The sequence below is a fragment of the Notolepis coatsorum genome (assembly GCF_963971535.1).
Source record: "Notolepis coatsorum genome assembly, chromosome: 8".
Classification (NCBI taxonomy): domain Eukaryota; kingdom Metazoa; phylum Chordata; class Actinopteri; order Aulopiformes; family Paralepididae; genus Notolepis; species Notolepis coatsorum.
The window spans coordinates 75,339,170-75,358,890 of NC_140172.1; the positions used below are offsets into that span (position 1 = coordinate 75,339,170).

General features: G+C 43.7%; 1 protein-coding gene across 1 annotated transcript in view; it reads left to right on the top strand.

The window, feature by feature from the left end:
• The window catches only part of LOC311233490 (A disintegrin and metalloproteinase with thrombospondin motifs 2-like), a 414,816-nt gene that overhangs the window by 335,485 nt on the left and 59,610 nt on the right, over positions 1 to 19,721 (top strand). Inside the window, exons 21-23 of the mRNA XM_084320457.1 lie at positions 7,004 to 7,211; positions 10,241 to 10,370; positions 11,573 to 11,647. Of these exons, the coding sequence (XP_084176583.1) occupies positions 7,004 to 7,211; positions 10,241 to 10,370; positions 11,573 to 11,647 (413 nt within the window). The remainder of the gene's footprint in view (positions 1 to 7,003; positions 7,212 to 10,240; positions 10,371 to 11,572; positions 11,648 to 19,721) is intronic.

Here is a 19,721-nt window from a genome sequence, read left to right on the forward strand (position 1 = left end):
GTGTGTACACAACACTCGCCCGACAATATGACCCGCTAGGATGTATTCTACCGTACACCACCAGGGCAAAAATGATTGTACGAGCATTGTGGGACAAGGACCAGGGCTGGGACGACCCCATTCCCGCACACCTTGCATCCACCTGGAGAGAGTGGGAGATGGAGCTCCACTCACTCCCAGGCGTTAATATGCGCCGAAGCTACTTCCCACCCACGGTGAGGCCAGAGACATGTAAAATGGACTTACACGTCTTCAGTGACGCCTCAGAGGTCGCATACGGATCAGTAGCCTACTTGCGGGCCCAAGAAAAGGGGGGAGAGATCTACACAGCATTTGTCCTCGCCCGCTCGAGAATAGCCCTACGCAAGCAACAATCTATCCCACATCTAGAGCTCTGCGCAGCCCTAGCCTGAGCGCACCTAGCCACGCTCATCCAACGTGAGCTCACCATACCGGTGTCTAGAACAATCCTGTGGTCAGATTCCACGACAGTACTCGCCTGGATCCAATCGGACTCATGCAAGTACAAAGTCTTCGTGGGAGTCAGAGTCACCGAGATTCAAGACTTAACCGAAGAGTTAACCGGAGAAACAGAGTGGCGCTACGTTGATACAAAACAGAACCCAGCTGACGTCATCACCCGGGGGATGCCCCTGGATGACCTCACCCGTCACAATGCTTACAGTGACGGCCCCGCATTCCTAAGACTCCCGGAAGGACAGTGGCCCATGCCTATCCCGAGGGAAGCAAGTCCAGAGGAGGTGGAAAATAAGAAGTCTGTGTTCTGTGGATTGAGCACCGTAGCCTCCACCGACCCTAACATAGACGATTGCACGTCCATAGAGAGTGCACAACAAAGAACACTCCTGCGGTACCACCCGGAGTGCAAGTCCCCCGCTGATATGTCAGCAGCTAACTACGAGGAAGCAGAATTGCTTCTACTGCAGCGAGCCCAGAGAGACTCGTTCCCCGATGAATTGGCCTGTCTACAGGGAGGAAAGCCCGTCCCATCCGACAGCAGATTAATTCATCTGGCCCCCGAGAGCGACGCTCATACCCTCATCAGAGTGGGTGGTCGCCTACGCAGAGCCCCCAATCTACCGGATGACATTAAATACCCGATCGTATTGAACAGCCGACACAAGGTCACAGAGCTGATTATAAAGAAATACGATGAGGATGTACATCACGCAGGAGCAGAAAGAGTCTTCGCGGAAATCAGACGTCGTTACTGGATCCTACAAGGAAGAGAGGCGGTACGACGCTTCCAGCGAACATGTCTAGACTGCCGCAAGTGGCGCGCGCAGCCCAGCATACCAAGGATGGCTGACCTTCCTCCATGTCGCCTCCGAATCGGTGACAAGCCATTCCACTCAACGGGTATGGACTGCTTTGGCCCGCTGCACATAAAGAAAGGAAGAGGAACCGAGAAGCGGTGGGGTATTGTATTCAAATGCATGACCACCAGAGCGATACACATCGAGCTTCTCCCGACCATGAGCACAGACTCATTCCTTATGGCCTTCCGTAGATTCACATCACGGAAAGGAAGACCGTCTACCCTATTGTCCGATCATGGGACAAACTTCAAAGGCGGCGAAAGAGAGCTGAGAGAGAGCTTCCAAGCTATGGGCCCAGAACTTAGGACCCACCTCGCTCCAGCACAGGTTGATTTCCAATTCAACCCCCCAAACGCACCCCACTTCGGTGGCACTTGGGAACGAGAAGTGCGCTCCATAAAGACAGCCCTGTACGCAGTACTTGGGGCCCAGACTGTGGCGGAAGAAGTCCTAATGACAGTCCTCACGGAGATTGAGGGAGTACTTAACTCGAAGCCCCTCGGATATGTCTCCAGTGATGTGGCGGATATCGACCCAGTTACCCCCAACACACTCCTGATGGGGCGGCTAGATTCCGCGTTACCCCAGACAATGTACCGGCCTGAAGAAGCGAACGGCCGACGAATGTGGAGGTACAGCCAAGTATTAGCCGACAAGTTTTGGAGCAGTTTCCTACTGCACTACCTACCGTCTCTACAGACCCGCCAGAAGTGGGTAAAGGAGAGAGACAATTTGACAGAAGGAACAGTCGTCATGATTATTGATCAATCACTGCCCAGAGCTATGTGGCCGGCCGGCCGCGTAAGCAAAGTGATCACCGGTGCCGACGGCAAGGTCCGAGCAGCTGAAGTGCTCGTCCAGGGTCGCACTTACACCCGTCCCGTGGCGAGGCTCATAGAACTGCCCCGACTCCCAGACACAATCGATGATGACCATGACCCTATAACCCTATGACTTTGTGAAGTTGACTGACCCCTACAGCAAACCCTTATGTGTAAATAGACAACGCGATTAATCTGTCTCTGTTTAACTGATTAGGTCTGGGACCAATCAGGGGGTGGCTGTTGTGAAGGGCCAGATTAAACCGAATATATATATTTATTTATATATATATATTTAATTGTATTTGTATATTCTCTAATATTCCCTGATATCCCTTGTATATTCCTTGTACAATATGCATTGAATATCCATTCTAGCCTACTGAACATCCCATAATAGTCTCCATTCTACTATTGGTCGAGACCTTGGTGCCAGGCTGCCATACCCCTCAGACCCAGTTCAAACGTACCGCTCAACATGTACGAACAAGTCCTAGTTCCGCGTAGGAATCTGGCTACCGCACCACTAATGGGACTATTTGTTCATAGTGCGTATATATACTGCGCTACTAAAGTAGGACTTTCTTTTCAGTCCAGTTTCTTACCCTCCAATAGAGTCACAGACGTAAAGCCTCCCCGCGACGCCACGTGTGGGAGTAAGGCCAAGTTCGGCTTACCATCGGTATTGAGACATCGTGTATATTAATATTTGAATAGTCATATTTGGCACTATATCGTCGAGTTGGACGTAGTCTATTAAGCTAATAATAGTCTGTTAATATATAGTGCTTCGTGCGGTGAGAATACTACCGTAGTTCAGTACCCCATCGTTTCGGGCAGAGAACTGGCTGCTTATCCAGGGTGGTTGACCCCACGCGAAGCTGCACCCGAGGAGCCCCAGAGCCGACGAGCGAGTGGACCTGTATACCGGATTATTCTACCGACGACAGCCCGCCTTCCCAGGCACGGATTATGCTTTGTATACGTTGATTATTCCGTGGATAAAGACCCCCGACACTGCCGTGTGTTGGAACCCCCCCCCCTGGAGAGGACGCAAGGTGAGGAGACGCTCTGCAAGACGAGGTCGCTTCACGTCTCTCCTCCGTGGACCGGAGGACGCCGGCCCACAAAGAGTCCACCTGCTTTCATCTGTGGTCCAAGGATCGCCGGCGCATTGAACGGCACTACAGTGGGTTCACCTGGGATACCCTTGGCCGGATGAGGCAGCCGGATTCTACCCCCCCCCCCCCTTCCTACTCCTGTCGGCTTACAAGCGACCGGATTAACCCCCCCTAGTGTATCCAGTATATAATCATTCAAGTATCATTGCTGTTATTCCTTAACTATTCCAGGTCGTATATGTACAGAGATTGGACATTCTCTATTGATATACCGACGAATACTCTTGCCATAAAAGTGCATACTAATTCCCATTCATAAATGTGATTGATTTGATTAAGTGCTTGCTCTACACACCATCGCTGTGTAGAAATAAAGACCTATTTCTAATTCGTACATTTGTGTTGGATCCGTTTCATCTACGTGACAGTGTTCATCATAATATATTTATGCCGTGTACTGGGTGGCCGAATATTAAGTACAAAGGTAGTGGTAGTAAGTATCATATCTAGTAATACAGTCAGGGAATTGTACCCCTCAGTTACAGGAGCGGCACACACAAATAGGAATGCACACACACACATGCATTGTCATTTTCTCAGTCGCCGATGTGATTGAGCTCTGCGCTTAACCCATCCTGTTGTCCTTCCCCCAAAGGGCAGCCGGGAGCAGACAGGGCGTCGGCGAGGTACCACGCCCGGGGACCAATCCAAGTGCTCCTGCCCGTCTTCGTCAAGGACGCGACAACGTCAGCGATCTGTTGTGCATGTTTTTCCATTGGGTTTATCTTATCGGGGGGGAAACCCTTGCGAGCACGGGGGGAGAACGTGCAAATTCCACAGAGAAAGGCCTGGGAGATACCCCACCTGGGTACCTGGCAACGCGGAAACCTGGTCCCCAAGCGGGAATCGAACCCTGGACCTTCTTGCCACTACACCGCAGCGGCCCGCCTGATCTCAAACCTACCGAAGTCGGCCCATGTCACCCCACTTCTTAGGGACCTGCCCTGGCTCCCCATTTCTGCACGAATCCGCTTCAAGGCCCTCGACCTGGCATACCGTGCGGCAAAGGGAACCGCTCCCACCTACCTCCGGTCAATGGTCTCTAACTACACACCCTCAAGACCCCGACGCTCTGCATCTTCTGGCCGCCTCAGACACACTCCTATCCGAGCTCCGGGAGGGTCATCAAAGAGAAGTCGCCTATTCTCAGTCCTTGCCCCACAATGGTGGAATGAACTACCCACCCCAGTTGGACAGCCGAAACCCGTCCAATCTTTTGCCGTCGACTAAATATTGAAATTCTTTATTCGGAATAACCCCTTGAGATGTAGCATCTCGTTTTCGAGGGGATCCTAACACAATACAGCGTATGTACTTTTCAGAAAAAGAAAAAAACACACACAAAAAACATTGGACATCAAAACAGTCTACAACAACAAAATCAACTGAGAAATGAAATGACAAAATAAGTAAACCAACATACAAGATCACAAAATAAACAGGACAAACAAAACAAAACAAAAATCCAGCAAGGATAGGAATGGATCGTTACTTCGTACGAGATAAGTAATGAAAGTCATGATAGTATGCAATATATAAATTATAACTAAAAATGATAAACTAAAAATGATAAAAATGATAAACTAAAAACATGTACATGTACTATGGAAGTAAGAAGACAGCGCATTTTTAAATAAATAAAAAGATGAGATGGAACGAGTATTTGCAGGTAAGTTATTCCAATCAGAAGGGGCTTTGAACAAAAAGGCTTTCTTGGCTGTTGCTTTTGAGAGTGTTGAAAGTGTAGGTATGCAAAAATAGAGTTGGCTAGAATGCCTTAAATAATAATTGGAATAATATGGAGTCAAGTATTGTTTTAGATATTGTGGATAATTAAGATGAATACATTTGAAAATAAATTGTAACCAGTGGCGCTGTCTTCTTACAGTGGGAGAGGGCAAATTCAGTGTTTCATACATTAGACAGTGATGAGTTGTAAAAGGGCATCCAAGAGCAAATCTGCATAATTTATTGTAAGATGTATTGAGAGGAATGAGATTTGTTTTGGATGCAACCTGGTAGACAATATCTGCATAATCCATAAGTGGCAAAATAAGTTGAATTACAAGCTTTTTTCTAACAGAAAGAGTTAAACAGTTTCTGGAGCGATAGAGAATACCCACACTAAGATACATTTTTCTTGCAATATGATCAATGTGACACTTAAATGATAATTCAGAGTCAAGCCAAACACCCAAGTATTTTGTGTGTTCGACTCTTTGTAAAGGTGTACCATCTAAACTATGAATAGCACATACACGAGACTAAAGACGCACTTCTTCAACCATTATGTGAAAAAATTATAATAATAATAATCTAACCCTAACTAACCTTACTGTCATACTTTGATGAACATTGTTACTCAGCTGATAGAGTTGTGCCCTTCCTGATGACTTGTCGTACAGAACTTGTAAGTCGCTTTGGATAAAAGTGTCAGCTAAATGACAAAATGTAAATGTAAATGTACACCACCGTGCCACGTAATGGGTGGAAGCATAGTGTTAAAGGCCGAGCTGAAGTCCACAAACAGGATCCTGACGTAGTTGCCTGCATAGTCCAGATGTTCCAGCGTGTAGTGCAGAGCCATGTTCGCGGCGTCCTCCATGCATCTGTTGGCTCTGTACGCGAACTTCAGCGGGTCCAGCACAGGATCTGTGGACAAGGCGCTCCAGGACCTTCATGACCACAGAGGTCAGGGTGACGGGTCTGTAGTCATTAAGGCTCGTGACCTTGGCCTTCTTGGGGACGGGGATGATGGTTGAGGCCTTGAAGCACGCTGGGATGTGACACAACTCCAGCGAGGCATTGCAAATGGTGGTAAACACCGGGGTGAGCTGGTCAGTGCAGTGTTTCAGGACAGAGGGGGAGACAGAGTCTGGACCGGCCTTCCGGGGATTCTGACTCATAAACAGCCGTTTCACCTCCCTCACTGAGACAGAGAGATGGGGTGGGGGTCAGTTGAGGGGGGGAGGGGGAGAAGCGGGGAGGAGGGGGGGGGGGGCCCACTGGGGTGCAGGGATAGTGGTTGTGGCCGGGAGGGGGATGAAGAGGGCGGGGGGGGGAGGTTGTCAGACGTCTGTGGGGACTTTGGATTATAGTTAGTGATGGTCTTGAGGCCTTTCCAGATGGAGGCGGAATTCCCGTCAGAGAGCTGCTGCCACAGTTTCTCTGAGAAGCGAAGTCTCGCATCCCTCACCTCTTTGGCGAACTTGTACTTGGCCTGCCTGAACCGATCCACATCTCCACTGCGCCTGGCCACCTCCTTCTCCCACCTCAGCCGCCTGAGTCGGAGTCCCCCTAACCAGAATATCCAATAAATCCATGGGACAGGTGAGTAGTGTCCGGTGGGGTTGAACACCCGATGTGCAGAAGCTCTTCTTTTGTGTAAGAAGTTAGACAGGACACAGATACAGCACAGAACAAACCAAACACAACACACTGTAACGCCAAATCAGCCGTGGACCGCGCCATCTTGGATTACCCTGGTTGATACAGGGGGGGAAGCAATACAGTGCTTGTTGAAACATTGTGTTGACAAGCCCCTTGTCTCTTATCTCTCTGTATCTCTCTCTTTGTCTCTATCTCCCCTCCTCTCTGTATGTCTCTCTATCTCTGTGTATCTCTCTGTCTCTCTCCCCCTCTCTCTGTATCTCTCTCTCAGCTGGGTAACAGGTGACTGGGAAGACTGCAGTGTGTCTTGTGGACAGACAGGTGTTCAGACTCGTTGGGTTCGCTGTCTGCATCCTGGCGTGAGCGGTTCCCAGCGGTCAGTCCACAGTAAATACTGCAACGATGACCGTCCGGAAGGCAAGCGACCCTGTAACCGCCTGCCCTGTCCTGCTGTCTGGAGAACTGGTCCCTGGTCTCAGGTAGGTCGCTAGGTAGATTCAAGATAGGTCCTTAGATAGGTCGCTAGGTAGGTCACTAGGTAGGTCCCACGTAGGTCACTAGGTAGGTCCCAGGTAGGTCACTAGGTAGGTCTCAGGTAGGTCCCAGGTAGGTCACTAGGTAGGTCCCAGGTAGGTCACTACGTAGGTTACCAGGTAGGTCCCAGGTAGGTCACTAGGTAGGTCACTAGGTAGGTCCCAGGTAGGTCACTAGGTAGGTCCCAGGTAGGTCACCAGGTAGGTCACTAGGTAGGTCACTAGGTAGGTCACTAGGTAGGTCATTAGGTAGGTCACCAGGTAGGTCACTAGCAGTGATGCCACTTATTGTAATCTGATTACTTTTCCCCGAAAATAGTAATCTAACGCGTTAATCTTTAAGACTTCTACAGGACTCGGAGCTGCACCAGCCAAACAGTATGTTCCACCTTTGAGTTAAACATCTTTTGCATTGCACTATTCATGAACATGGAACACCATACTGCAGTATGTAGGTTGTCAGTAGCAGAAGGAACAGACTTTCTGACAAGAGGTTTGAGAAGATTCTGTTACTGAGATATAATCACTGGTTTACTCACCCCTCTCCCCTGTTTCACTAGTACTGAGATATAATCACTGGTTTACTCACCCCTCTCCCCTGTTTCACTAGGAACATTAGAACCATATCTGAATGGGGGCAGGCCTCAAAGGTAGGCTACATATCAGCCTACATGTGGTGTTATTGACCATTTATCTTTTGTGAAATCTATAGATCTATAGGTTTAGGTTAGGTTTAGGTTTACTTTATTTGTTCAAGGGGGACAGTGTACATTAATAAAACATTTTACAAATGTAAATGCACCCAATTTTAGCCAAAAGGCTAATTTCCATTGGTAGTCCCCCTGCCAGAAGGTACAGGCTAAAATCCTGTGTAAAAAAAAGGGTTAGCAATAAAAACAGAATAAAATCAAGATAAATACATTAGAATAAAAACACAACAAAAGCACATAGACATAGTAGGGATACAGGTCACAATACAGTCATGGACACAAGGACAGAGCACATCATGACATATTAAGAGACCCAGACATAGACAGACGCACCATATCCATATCCACACACACATATACGTATACAGACACCTCAGTGTCTAGATATAGATATAGATAGGCCTACCTGCCCTATTAGTACATTTTACTCAAACTGAGTACATTTTACTCAATTTTTTTTGTCATTCTTATGTTGTGGCAGCAGCAGGGGGGACGACTTCGTAACCTAGTTACTTTCAAAGTAACTAAGTTACTCTGATAATCAAGTAATCAGTAAAGTAACTAAGATTACTTTTTAAAGGAGTAATCAGTAATCAGATTACTTTTACAAGTAATCTGTGGCATCACTGGTCACTAGGTAGGTCACCAGGTAGGTCACTAGGTAGGTCACTAGGTAGGTCCCAGGTAGCTCACTGGGTAGGTCACCAGGTAGGTCAATAGGTAGGTCCCAGGTAGCGCACTAGGTAGGTCACTAAGTGGTGAAGGAGGCAATTTCCACCCTACATTGTAAAGCGCTTTTTCAGTGTTTTTAACAGCTTCATTTTGGAGAAATCTTTGGTGATTGTGTTCACTTTGATTCTACACACATCGTCAGAATTAAATAAATATAATAATAATAAATACGACTATATTTGGATGTATTGGTGTGCACCCACGTTTTTAACGGCTTTGTTTGAGATAAATCATGGTGATTGCGTTAACGTCGATTCTACAGACATCCTCGGAATTAAATAAATATAATAATAATAAATATGACAATATTTGTATCATTAACAATTACATTTTACATTCATAGTCATGACTCAACGAGGCATCGTGAGCATTACACACACACTGCAAATGACTAAATAAATGAGAACTAAACCCAATCACGCGGATATAGCTATAGTGGAATAGACTAACGAATAGATGAACAAATTCCATATAAATCTATAGCTTATTAACAATGCAGCAGTTGATGCAGGTAGCTTGGTGAGTGTGTGTGTGCGGTACCCAGGTGGCTTGGTGAGTGTGTGTGAGGTAACCAGGTGGCTTGGTGCGCTCCATACTTTATGTACAGTATCCTCACCAAGCCACCTGCATCAGCTGCTGCATCGTTGACATCAGCTGCTGCACCGCCATCTGACAGAGGAGACAGAGGCCTTTAAAATGACGTATGACTCGACCATATAAAGCCATTGTATAGGGAGGATATTCTATATTCTATATTAATATTTCAGTACTGTATCTACAAAAACACCTGTAAATGATCTGCCCTTTATTCATTTGCTTAGCTTTTTGATATCAAGAAGGTGCTGAATGAGCTCAGTGGCATCTTTCTGCTTTTGGTCATTGTCAGCATGATGTTATTCACCGTCAAAGATGGAAAAACTATTTTTTTTTCCTTAATAATAATAATTCATTACATTTATATAGCGCTTTTCTTAGACTCAAGGCGCTTCACAACGTAGGGTTAGGGAAATTGCCTCCTTCACCGCCATTGGTAGCAATATTTCTGACACTGGGAATACATTCCCTGATACCAAGAACATGCAATTGCAAAGTGATGTGTGCCTGGTGCCAGTGTATGGTAGCCATTGAGCCTGCGTAGCCCAAGGTTGGGTGCTACACAGTGGTGGTGAAGAAAGCAATTTCCAATTTTTACATTGTAAAACGAGCTTTGAGTCTGTCTAGAATAAAGCGCTATATAAATGCAATTCATTCATTTAAACCCCAATTTAAATTTAAATGTTTCTAAAACTGATTTACTAATGAATAACTTTTAAAGAGATCAGTATGTGGTACCATTATATTCTACCTATTCATTCAACCCAATGAAATTTTTGGCATTTGACATCACAAGTTGCTTTGTGTGTGTGTGTGTGTGTGTGTGTGTGTGTGTGTGTGTGTGTGTGTGTGTGTGTGTGTGTGTGTGTGTGTGTGTGTGTGTGTGTGTGTGTGTGTGTGTGTGTGTGTGTGTGTGTGTGTGTGTGTGTGTGTGTGTAGTGCTCAGTGACCTGTGGTAACGGGACTCAGGAGAGGCAGGTTCTCTGCAACACTCCTGACAACTCTGTAGGTCTCTGTAGAGAAACTAAACCTACCACCTCCAGTACCTGCCAACTCCAGCCCTGCAATGGTATCTATCTATCTTAGTCTGTCTGTCTATGTGTATCTATATCAATTAAATTATGAGGTAAGACAAGGTTAATGAATTTCGTTTTCTTGGTGTGATTATGGATGATAAATTAACATGGAAATCGCACATAGAACACGTTAAAAAAAAGATGTCCAAGAGTATTTTTGTTATGAATAAAGTAAAGGATGTGTTAGAGTATGAGGCAATGAGAACACTCTACTGTTCACTCATCTCACCTTATATCAGTTATTGTGTTGAAGTATGGGGGAATACTTATGGGACCAATATAAAATCATTATATATACTACAGAAGAGGGCTGTAAGAATCACACATAAAGTGAGTTATCGAGAACACACAAATACATTATTTATTAAATCTAGAATAATTAAACTTGAAGACATGGTTAAGTTTCAAACAATGTTAATTATGTTTAGGGCAAGAAATAATACACTGCCAGAAAAACTACAAAATCTTTTTCATTTAGAAAGTGAGTTTAGTAGCCGTGCGCTGATAATCGCTGCTATTATTTCCTGATGGCTTTTACAGTCAAAACAGCTATATCACATATAGGGGAAACGCTTATATATCCGTGGAAACGAGTCTGATTATCCTAAGACTGATAACATAGATTCCTTACCTGAGGTCAGATGATATCCAAATGGTTTATTCCAATTTTCGATCGCCATTCGAAAAAATCGCTAATTTGATTGATCCATCGTGTATACAGTAAAACACATATTCGCCGCGGCACCAAGGCTCCAGAATGAACTCTGGTAGACCCCGGTTACATCAGTGAGAAGTAAAATGTGGAGTCAGAAATCTCCCATTCACTTTCATTGAGTCCAATCCAAAAGGGTGATTTACCATCTGGGAGACGATAGGGGGCGCTTTTTTCACATCTGAGCGCCGGCGGTGCCTGGATCTCCAACGGTAGGCTCGCTTGATGCAATATGATTTCAGAACGCTAATAAAAAAATAAATAAAAAAAAAACGAGAATACTCGTGATGGGCATTCAACGGTCAGGGGGTAAACCCGAGAAAATGTACATAATTGCACAGAGCTGTAATTAACACAATACAAGGGTTCAATGTCCACAATGACATCACTGGTGGCCATATTACCTAATTTACTGTCAAACTAAATACATTTTGGATGTGTGAGATTATGTGCAAAATAAATCGGCATGTGTGTCTCTTCCAGGTGATCAGAAGAACTCCATTATCCAGTGGCTCTCCAGATCCAGTCCAGACTTTCCTGCTCCCAAGTTCTACTCCAGTAAACCACCATCCCTCTCCTCCTCCTCTCTCTTCCTCCTCTCCCCTCTTTATTGCTTCTTCTCTCAGCTGGATTCTGCATCTCTCTCTCTTTATCTCTGCTGCATCCCTTGGTTCTCAGTCTGATGGACTCTGTCACAACACAGTTCTTAATTCAGGAACACTCCCATCATAGTTGTAACTAGGGATGTTCGATATATTTTTTACCGATATCCGATATACCGATATTGTCCAACTCTTAATTTCCGATACCGATATCAACCGATACCGATATACCATAAATCCTCTAATAGTGGAGGGTACTCAAATAGAGGACGGGCCTCTTATAATGGCCGGGGGTTTCATACATGCAGACAAATACAGGCCGGCTTCCAATACAAGGTTTATTTTTTTTGTGTGTCGTGATATAGAATGAGATAAACTCTTGCTAATGCAAATTAAGTGCTGCCTCTCTCTGACTACATTAACATTTCCCTCGCGTTAGCATTAGCGTTAGCTAACGTTGTCATAGCCAGATCTGTGGTGTCGGCTGATGACGTTGGCTTCGTTTGCAGACGTTGGTTAACGTTCGCTATCTATATGGCGTTGGCAGGCGGGGCTGGCATTGTCCAGTTGACATTACAGATCATGATGGCTATGATAGCGTTAGCTAAAGCTCCTGCATGTTATCAATGCAACTCGATTTGACTGAGGTAGAGTCGAGAAGGTACCACACGCTAAATCGTCCCCGGACCCCGCAACCTATAGAGAGTTCCAACTTCAGTGTCTGAATTACGTTAATCCACCACAGTTTCACCCTGACAAAGTAAATACTCATGTGATCTGTATATGTTTATGTCTAAATAAAATCAATCAATCAATCAATCACAATTACAATTGGCCAGTTTGTGAAATTAAGGCCTGCCTCTTATATAAGCCTCTCTCTAATAAAGGCCTGGTGCTCTTTGCAGCTGAGGTAAATACAAGACCCGTCCAATATTAGAGGAATTACGGTATGCAGGGTTTCCCCCCCCAAAAACACAACATTTAGCATACTTTTCACAATAAATAAAAATAAGAATTTGTTCTTACTCGCTTGCCTGGGTAAATAAAGGTTAAATAAATGTTAATTAAAAAAAAAAAAAAATTGAAAACCGATACCGATCATTTCCGATATTACATTTTAATGCCAATATCGGCAGATAATATCGGTAGGCCGGTAATATCGGACATCCCTAGTTGTAACCATTTATTTATACAAATAAAGGGTGCTTTATTTGAATGCATCAATGCTTGGTGCTGATAATAATAATAATAATAATAATAATAATAATAATAATAATAATAATAATAATAATAATAATAATAATACACTTTATTTGTATTGCACCTTTCATACAAAAACTGCAGCTCAAAGTGCTTCACAACAGAAAAAAGACAGGCATAAATGAGCACATAAAGTGCAGACAAATAAAATCACAGTTTTTTTTTTTTAGGATCTAACATCCCAACAGGCCACCTTGTTTATAGTTTGATTCACTTAAAAAAATAGACAATAATAAAAAGAGTAAAATAGTAAAATAGTGCAATAGTAGATTATAGTCTGCGGCCTGTCTGTTAGCCTGTAGCTATCTACCGCGTGGTCTTATCCCCCTCCCCCTCCAGCCCTTGGCTCATAGGGCTGGAGCTCAGCTCTCGTGTGGTTCGTTTCGCTGTTAAAACTCATCTGGTCTGTTACCGGAAGACTCACAGCTTAAAATCTCATCTCTCTCTCTCTCTCTCTCTCTCTCTCTCTCTCTCTCTCTCTCTCTCTCTCTCTCTCTCTCTCTCTCTCTCTCTCTCTCTTGAATCTCGTTACTAAGCGACGGCAGCCGCTCGTCAGATCCTGCTACGGTCCGGCTATCTCTTAACACTATGACGACCGGCGCGGCCCGGCGATTTAGGCCTCAGAGGACAGCAGAAAGTAAACAAACCGATGTACTTTCTAAGAGCTTTATATATCATTTATAGTATTGCTATCTGTCCATTCTCATTGTCACTTGAGTGCATAAACCGTGCCTTCACAATGGCTTAAAGAAAATAAAAATCCATCGGTTGGTTGTCATTTTATAGCGTCGTGAATATAAGGTATAACGCACGTTTCATCTAGGCTTTTCTGCAGGAAGCTAGATAATAGGCTAAACGTTGGCGCCGTTATATCAAACGCCATTTCTGCTGTATATATACGAATGAAATAAAACAAACTGCGTAGCATCCTGACTATTACAGAGCATCTATGGATGAAATGGGGGCGGCGGGGAACGCCGATTACTATTATTGATCCGCAATAGAGTGTGCGTTCAATATAGCATTTTCATTGACCGATCACGTTACGTTATAAAACAATGTCCAATCCAGCTGTAATTTGGGGTAATATTATCCTACCGTCAGGCCATGTGATCGCCGGCAGCATTTCCTCACCAGTCATCGTTCTGGTAGATCGATATGCACATTGGCTAATCATAAATCCCATTATTCCACGCTGAAAAAACCGCTCGCCAAGCTGATCCAAGATGGAGGATGTTCGGCTGGGATCAAGGAACTATGATCCGCCCACAGAACTGTACTTTTTTTTTTATTCACAATGATACTGCAGTGGAGCGATGGCGCCCCTAAGCGGGTATGGCCGGTACTGCATGTTTCGAAAATCAAATATGTGAAAAGATGCTGGTAGTGGATTGGGTACCTAAGAAGCGTTATAAATATGGAATAAAACAATAACAACTCGTCACGTATATACTCGTGGCTCTGGTCCACAACGCTCTTTTTCGAAACACGTATATACTCGTTCTCGGACGGCATAGTGTTAATGGAATGTTGTTCCTGAGATGAGCTCCTATATCGTCCCTATAGCAACCACTCTTGCTCCCTGCACAGGCCCTGCTACAGCGACCTGTCTGTCATTAGAGTTTAACACATTTAAACTCCAGTCTATGTCGATATTTACATTGCATACATGCATGTTATAACCATATGAAAACCAGTGATATCCTTCAGTAAATAGGTATGTTTTTAGCTTATTTTTGAAAATATTAAGAGATCTAGCTTCCCTAATATCCATAGGTAGTGTGTTCCATATGGTGGATAGTTTGCAAAGGCTGCATTTCCGATTCTCTTTAGGCTGTGGTTTGGAACCTTCAATAGACCAGTAGTAGATGATCGCAATGTTCTAGAAAGCACATAGTTGACTAGAGAATTTGCAATGTAGCTTGGTCCTGTTCCATTTAGTGCTTTGTAGTTTGTATATAAGGAGGAGGACCTTGAAATCGATTCTAAATGTTACCGGAAGCCAGTGTAGGTTAGCTAATACTGGACTGATGTGGTATCTCCCCGTGGTGCTAGTTAGTAGCGTAGCTGCCGAGTTTTGAATGAGTTGGAGTCGTTCTGTGTTTTTTCTTTGGGAGGCCAGTGAGGAGTCAGGAGTGCATTACAGTAGTCAAGTCGGCTTGATCGGTTTTTCAGTGTCTTTTTGATTTATAAACAGCCGTACCTTAACCCTTTATCTGCCAGGGATTATTCTGATCTTATACCGTCCTCTGCCAGCTCTATTTGTCTATGGAGATGTTCCCCTTCTTTGCAGGGCTATAACTTTTTAAATTGTATTGCTAAATTGACATTACTATGGCCCATTCAACATCAAGTATCTATCGTTTTAGGATGTAGCAACGTTCTACTTTTTCATTCACACATTCATACTAAAATATGGTCTAAAGTATAAATATGTTTTTATCGTTTTCTGCAGCATTCCATAGAACGTGAGTTATAGCCACAAATACATATATTAGATCATCAAATGTAGTTTGATACCGATTGATGTCAGATTAAAAATGTCAATTGTACAAGGTCCTACACATCATGCCTCATCATCTGCTGGTGACCGGAGGGGGGTTTATAAGTCTGTGGCCAACGTTAAATGATTCATGTAGTATGGGCAATATATATATCAGAGCAGATTATACGGTTAATAATAATCAAACACGCTGAAACTCACCGCGGCCTCCTCTGACCGTTGTGTGATCAGCGTGGAGCAGAAATATCGCTATTATGGGATGTTGATATAATGCGATCCATTTCCAGGTTGTATAATACTATATGCGTCCAAATCATGTTGTTTATCGAGTTATTTGCAACCGATCGATGTCCAGTGTATCAAGATGGAGTCCCACTAACGATAGCGAGTGCCCGGACGAAATATGGGCGAGCACCACTTCCGGCCCGTCACTTCCGGTTTTGGCGATTCGCCGATCGGCCACCAGATGGCGGTCTTGAACCGTTGGAGAGTTGAGAGGAGATCTACAGGAGATCTCAAGTCTCCGTGGGTGAAATATGATTGCCATGACAGATTTTTGAAATATTGATCTCAAAGACGCTGTACGACGTCATTGCCAGATTACGCATGGCGGAGAATGACGTGTTAAGTCGTCCTAGGCGATTAAAGGGTTAACTATGTTTCTAAGGTGGGAAAATTATGTTTTTGTCACCTTGTGGATGTGTGATTTAAAGCTTAGGTCTGAGTCTATTATAACACCAAGACTTGTAATTTCGGGTTTGATCCAAGGAGTAAGTTGCCCCATATTGCTCTGTAATATTTATCTTTTTGTTATAGGACTGACTAGTAGGATTTCAGGTTTTGTCCTCATTTAATTTTAGGAAGTTGTTCGTCGTCCATTTGTTTATTGCTAAGAGACAGGCGGAAATGGAGTTTATAGCTGTGTGATCATTTGGTTCAGTGGAGATGTACAATTGTGTGTCATCTGCGTAACTATGGAAACATACATTGTGTTTTCTAATGATGTCTCCAAGTGGCAGCATGTATAGTGAGAATAATAATGGACCAAGGCAGCTCCCCTGTGGAACTGCGAAGTAGGTGTCATGTTTCTCAGAAGAATGATCTCTAAGCCTGACGTAGGGCTGGGCGATATGGCCTCTAAAGGATATCGTGATATTTTTTGGCTATATCACGATACATTGATGCATACAATCATGCCAATATGATGATTATAATACTCCCTGCAACATATGTTTCCATTAAACCATGAAGATGCTTTCAAAAATAATTTAATTAAACGTTTCTAAAAATGTATCCAAAAAGAGTAGTCTACTGACACACTAATACCTTTTTTTTTTTTATTAAAAATAAAAGAATCTACTGTAAGCCAATTTATATAAAAACTATTGGGTGCCTAAGACTTTTGCACAGTACTGTGTTTTCTATCCACTTTAGCTAAAAACACACACACACTTTATATATACACACTACTGTGATACAATAATAATCACACACAAAGGGATAATGGCTTATAGCAGACTTAATGATTTTATAATATTTCAGAAAATTAAATGAAATGTTTATCATCAACTATCCAGTTAGTATTTATATTGTAACGTTTGGCCACTTTAAATCATTGAACGTAGAGAGAGAGAGAGAGAGAGAGAGAGAGAGAGAGAGAGAGAGAGAAGAGAGAGAGAGAGATGTATTAGGTTTGAGCGTCCTAAGTTGCCGTAGTTGATGATGTCACACCAGGATGGCTATTGTAAAACTTTATTAACAGATTGCAGAATGGGTACAGTACAGTACAGCTCAATACATACAATTGTTAAGGGGATGCAGACCAGAGAAAGACTTTCGTCTTGTTTACATCAGGATCCCCCATTTTCAATTCATCGTAACATATATGACATACATGACATACAGATAGACAGTACTGCTACATCTATATATTTATGACATACCAGATTTGTAAATACAGTACTGTTTGTGATACAAAGAGAGTCCAGAAAAAAAAAGTATATACATTTGACGTAGAAACTGTACATTGGATTGGGTAGGTGGGGGGGGGGGCTGTACATTGGAGGTGGTTGGGTGGGTGGGGGGGGGGGGGGGGGGGGGTTGGGTAGAAGTGGGGGGGGAGGTTGGGTAGGAGGGGTGGGTGGGGGACACTGTACAAACAAAACTGTACATTGGAATATTGATAAGACCATACTTGGTAATTTACTGTACATTGGAGGGGGTTGTGTTAGGACATTTACAGGGGCCAGTTTCGAATTGCAGTCTCCCGTAGGTGTTTTTTGAGAGTGTTTTTGAAAGTGGGTAGTGATTCACATTCCTTTACAGCTTTGGGTAGGGCGTTCCACATTGATGTGGCATAATTGCGAAACGTGTTTAGTCCCTTGTTTGAGCCGAATCTGGGTTTAACATGATTTGTGGAGCTCCCTCTGGTGTTGTGATCGTGGTATTCACTGACCTTTGGGAAGTATTTTGACATGTACATGGGTACCTTGGTCGTGTAGTGTATCTTGTAGACCAGGCCCATTGCAAGTTGCTGTACTCTGTCGTCAACTCTAAGCCATCCTAAGTTGTCAAAGTGGGCAGGGGTGAGGTGGGTTCTAGGAGTAAGGTCAAGCAGTAGTCTGACCAGTTTGTTTTGAGATGTTTGTAATTTTGTTTTTAGCGCCTTTGAGGTGCTTTGGTACCATGAGGTGCAAGCATAGTCGTAGTACCCTTGAATGAGTGCTCCTGCCAGAGTCTTCAGGGTATTCTTGTTTACCAGTGAGGAGATCCGGTACAAGAATCGAGTTCGTTGGTTGACTTTTTTTATTACATTGGATGCCATTTTGTCACAGGAAAGATTTGCCTCTAGGATGGAAGCCAGGTAGGTAATATCTTCTTTCCTCGTGACAATATTGTCACCCACTGTAACTGAGAAGCCGTCGGTCTTGCTGAGTTTGTTATTTGAACCGAAGAGAATGGACTCTGTCTTGTCAACACAGTTGTAACCTGGAGGAAGCTGCATAAAGCGATATAAAGAAACAAATTGCCAATAAATGTGAAGTTATCTTTGAACCTCTGTTGTCAAGCCTCGTCAATATACCCCCCCCCCCCTTTCCTCACTAATGGAACTGGTGTCACGGAGTCACGTTAGAACGTTCGTTAGTTTAGTGTTAGCTTAGCGTCAATTCAATTCAATTGCATGTCATTGAAGGTCTGAGCTGGTCTGTGTCTAATGAAATGACAATTGCTCGTCGTTGAAGGTCCACGCAGGTCTGTATCTATAATGAAATGAGAGGAAAGCGCTGCGCTAAAGCATGTCTCATCTCAGCCGCGGCAGCTAACTGACGTGACAACATACTGTATACTCGATGTTCACGATATAGTAATTTACTACATCTCATGTAGAACAAGCCACGATACATCGAGTATAGTCGATATATCGCTGTTAAGCTACAGGTCGCCTCTATATATCTCAATCACCTACTCGAGATATAAACCCGCGGCCGCTCGATATCCCCCGGCGAGGTGCTAAACTCGCCAAGTTCTCGAGTCAATTTACTATTTCTGTCTAGATTACTTCAAGTCACTGGTCTTGTGATATCCAGTTGATATGAAATGTAATCATGAAGAGTTGTTAATCTCTTCTTGTTTGAAATAAACCGAATGTTTTGTCTAGGAGAACTATTATATCATCCACCATCACCGTCCTCATTTGTGAGGAATGGTCTGTAATGCTGCTCATTTGAAAGCTTGATGATATTACTTCATCGTTTAATAAGTATTACCACTGTACTAACACGTAATCATTGTTTGCACTCCCCGGCCCCTCCTGTCCTCCTCCTCCTCCTCCGTCAACGGAACCGACCGTCTGACCCTGCAGTGATTCAGACGGTCGAGATCCCACATAAGACAGAGTCAGTCTGGACACAGAGACACCGGAACCCGCAAACAACACCCATCTCCATGCATAGTATTTCTTATCAGTACATATCATATACATATATATATTTATATCTCTTAGCTGAAAAGCATTAACCAGTCAAGTGATTCAATCTGTAGTATGTTGCCAGTACAAATAGTCACCTTCAGAGGAAATCAGGGCGCGGCTGGTATTTGCTGGCATTGCTGGCAGGGATCAGTCCAAGAACTCAATGGATTATAAAAAGTCATTTTTATTTCAATGAAGTTACAGAAAAAGACTATATTGGAAATATCCATTACAGTTTAAAAGATTATATAAAACAAAACATGTCATCTCTTAATCTCGGCTTGTGCCTGCATCTTG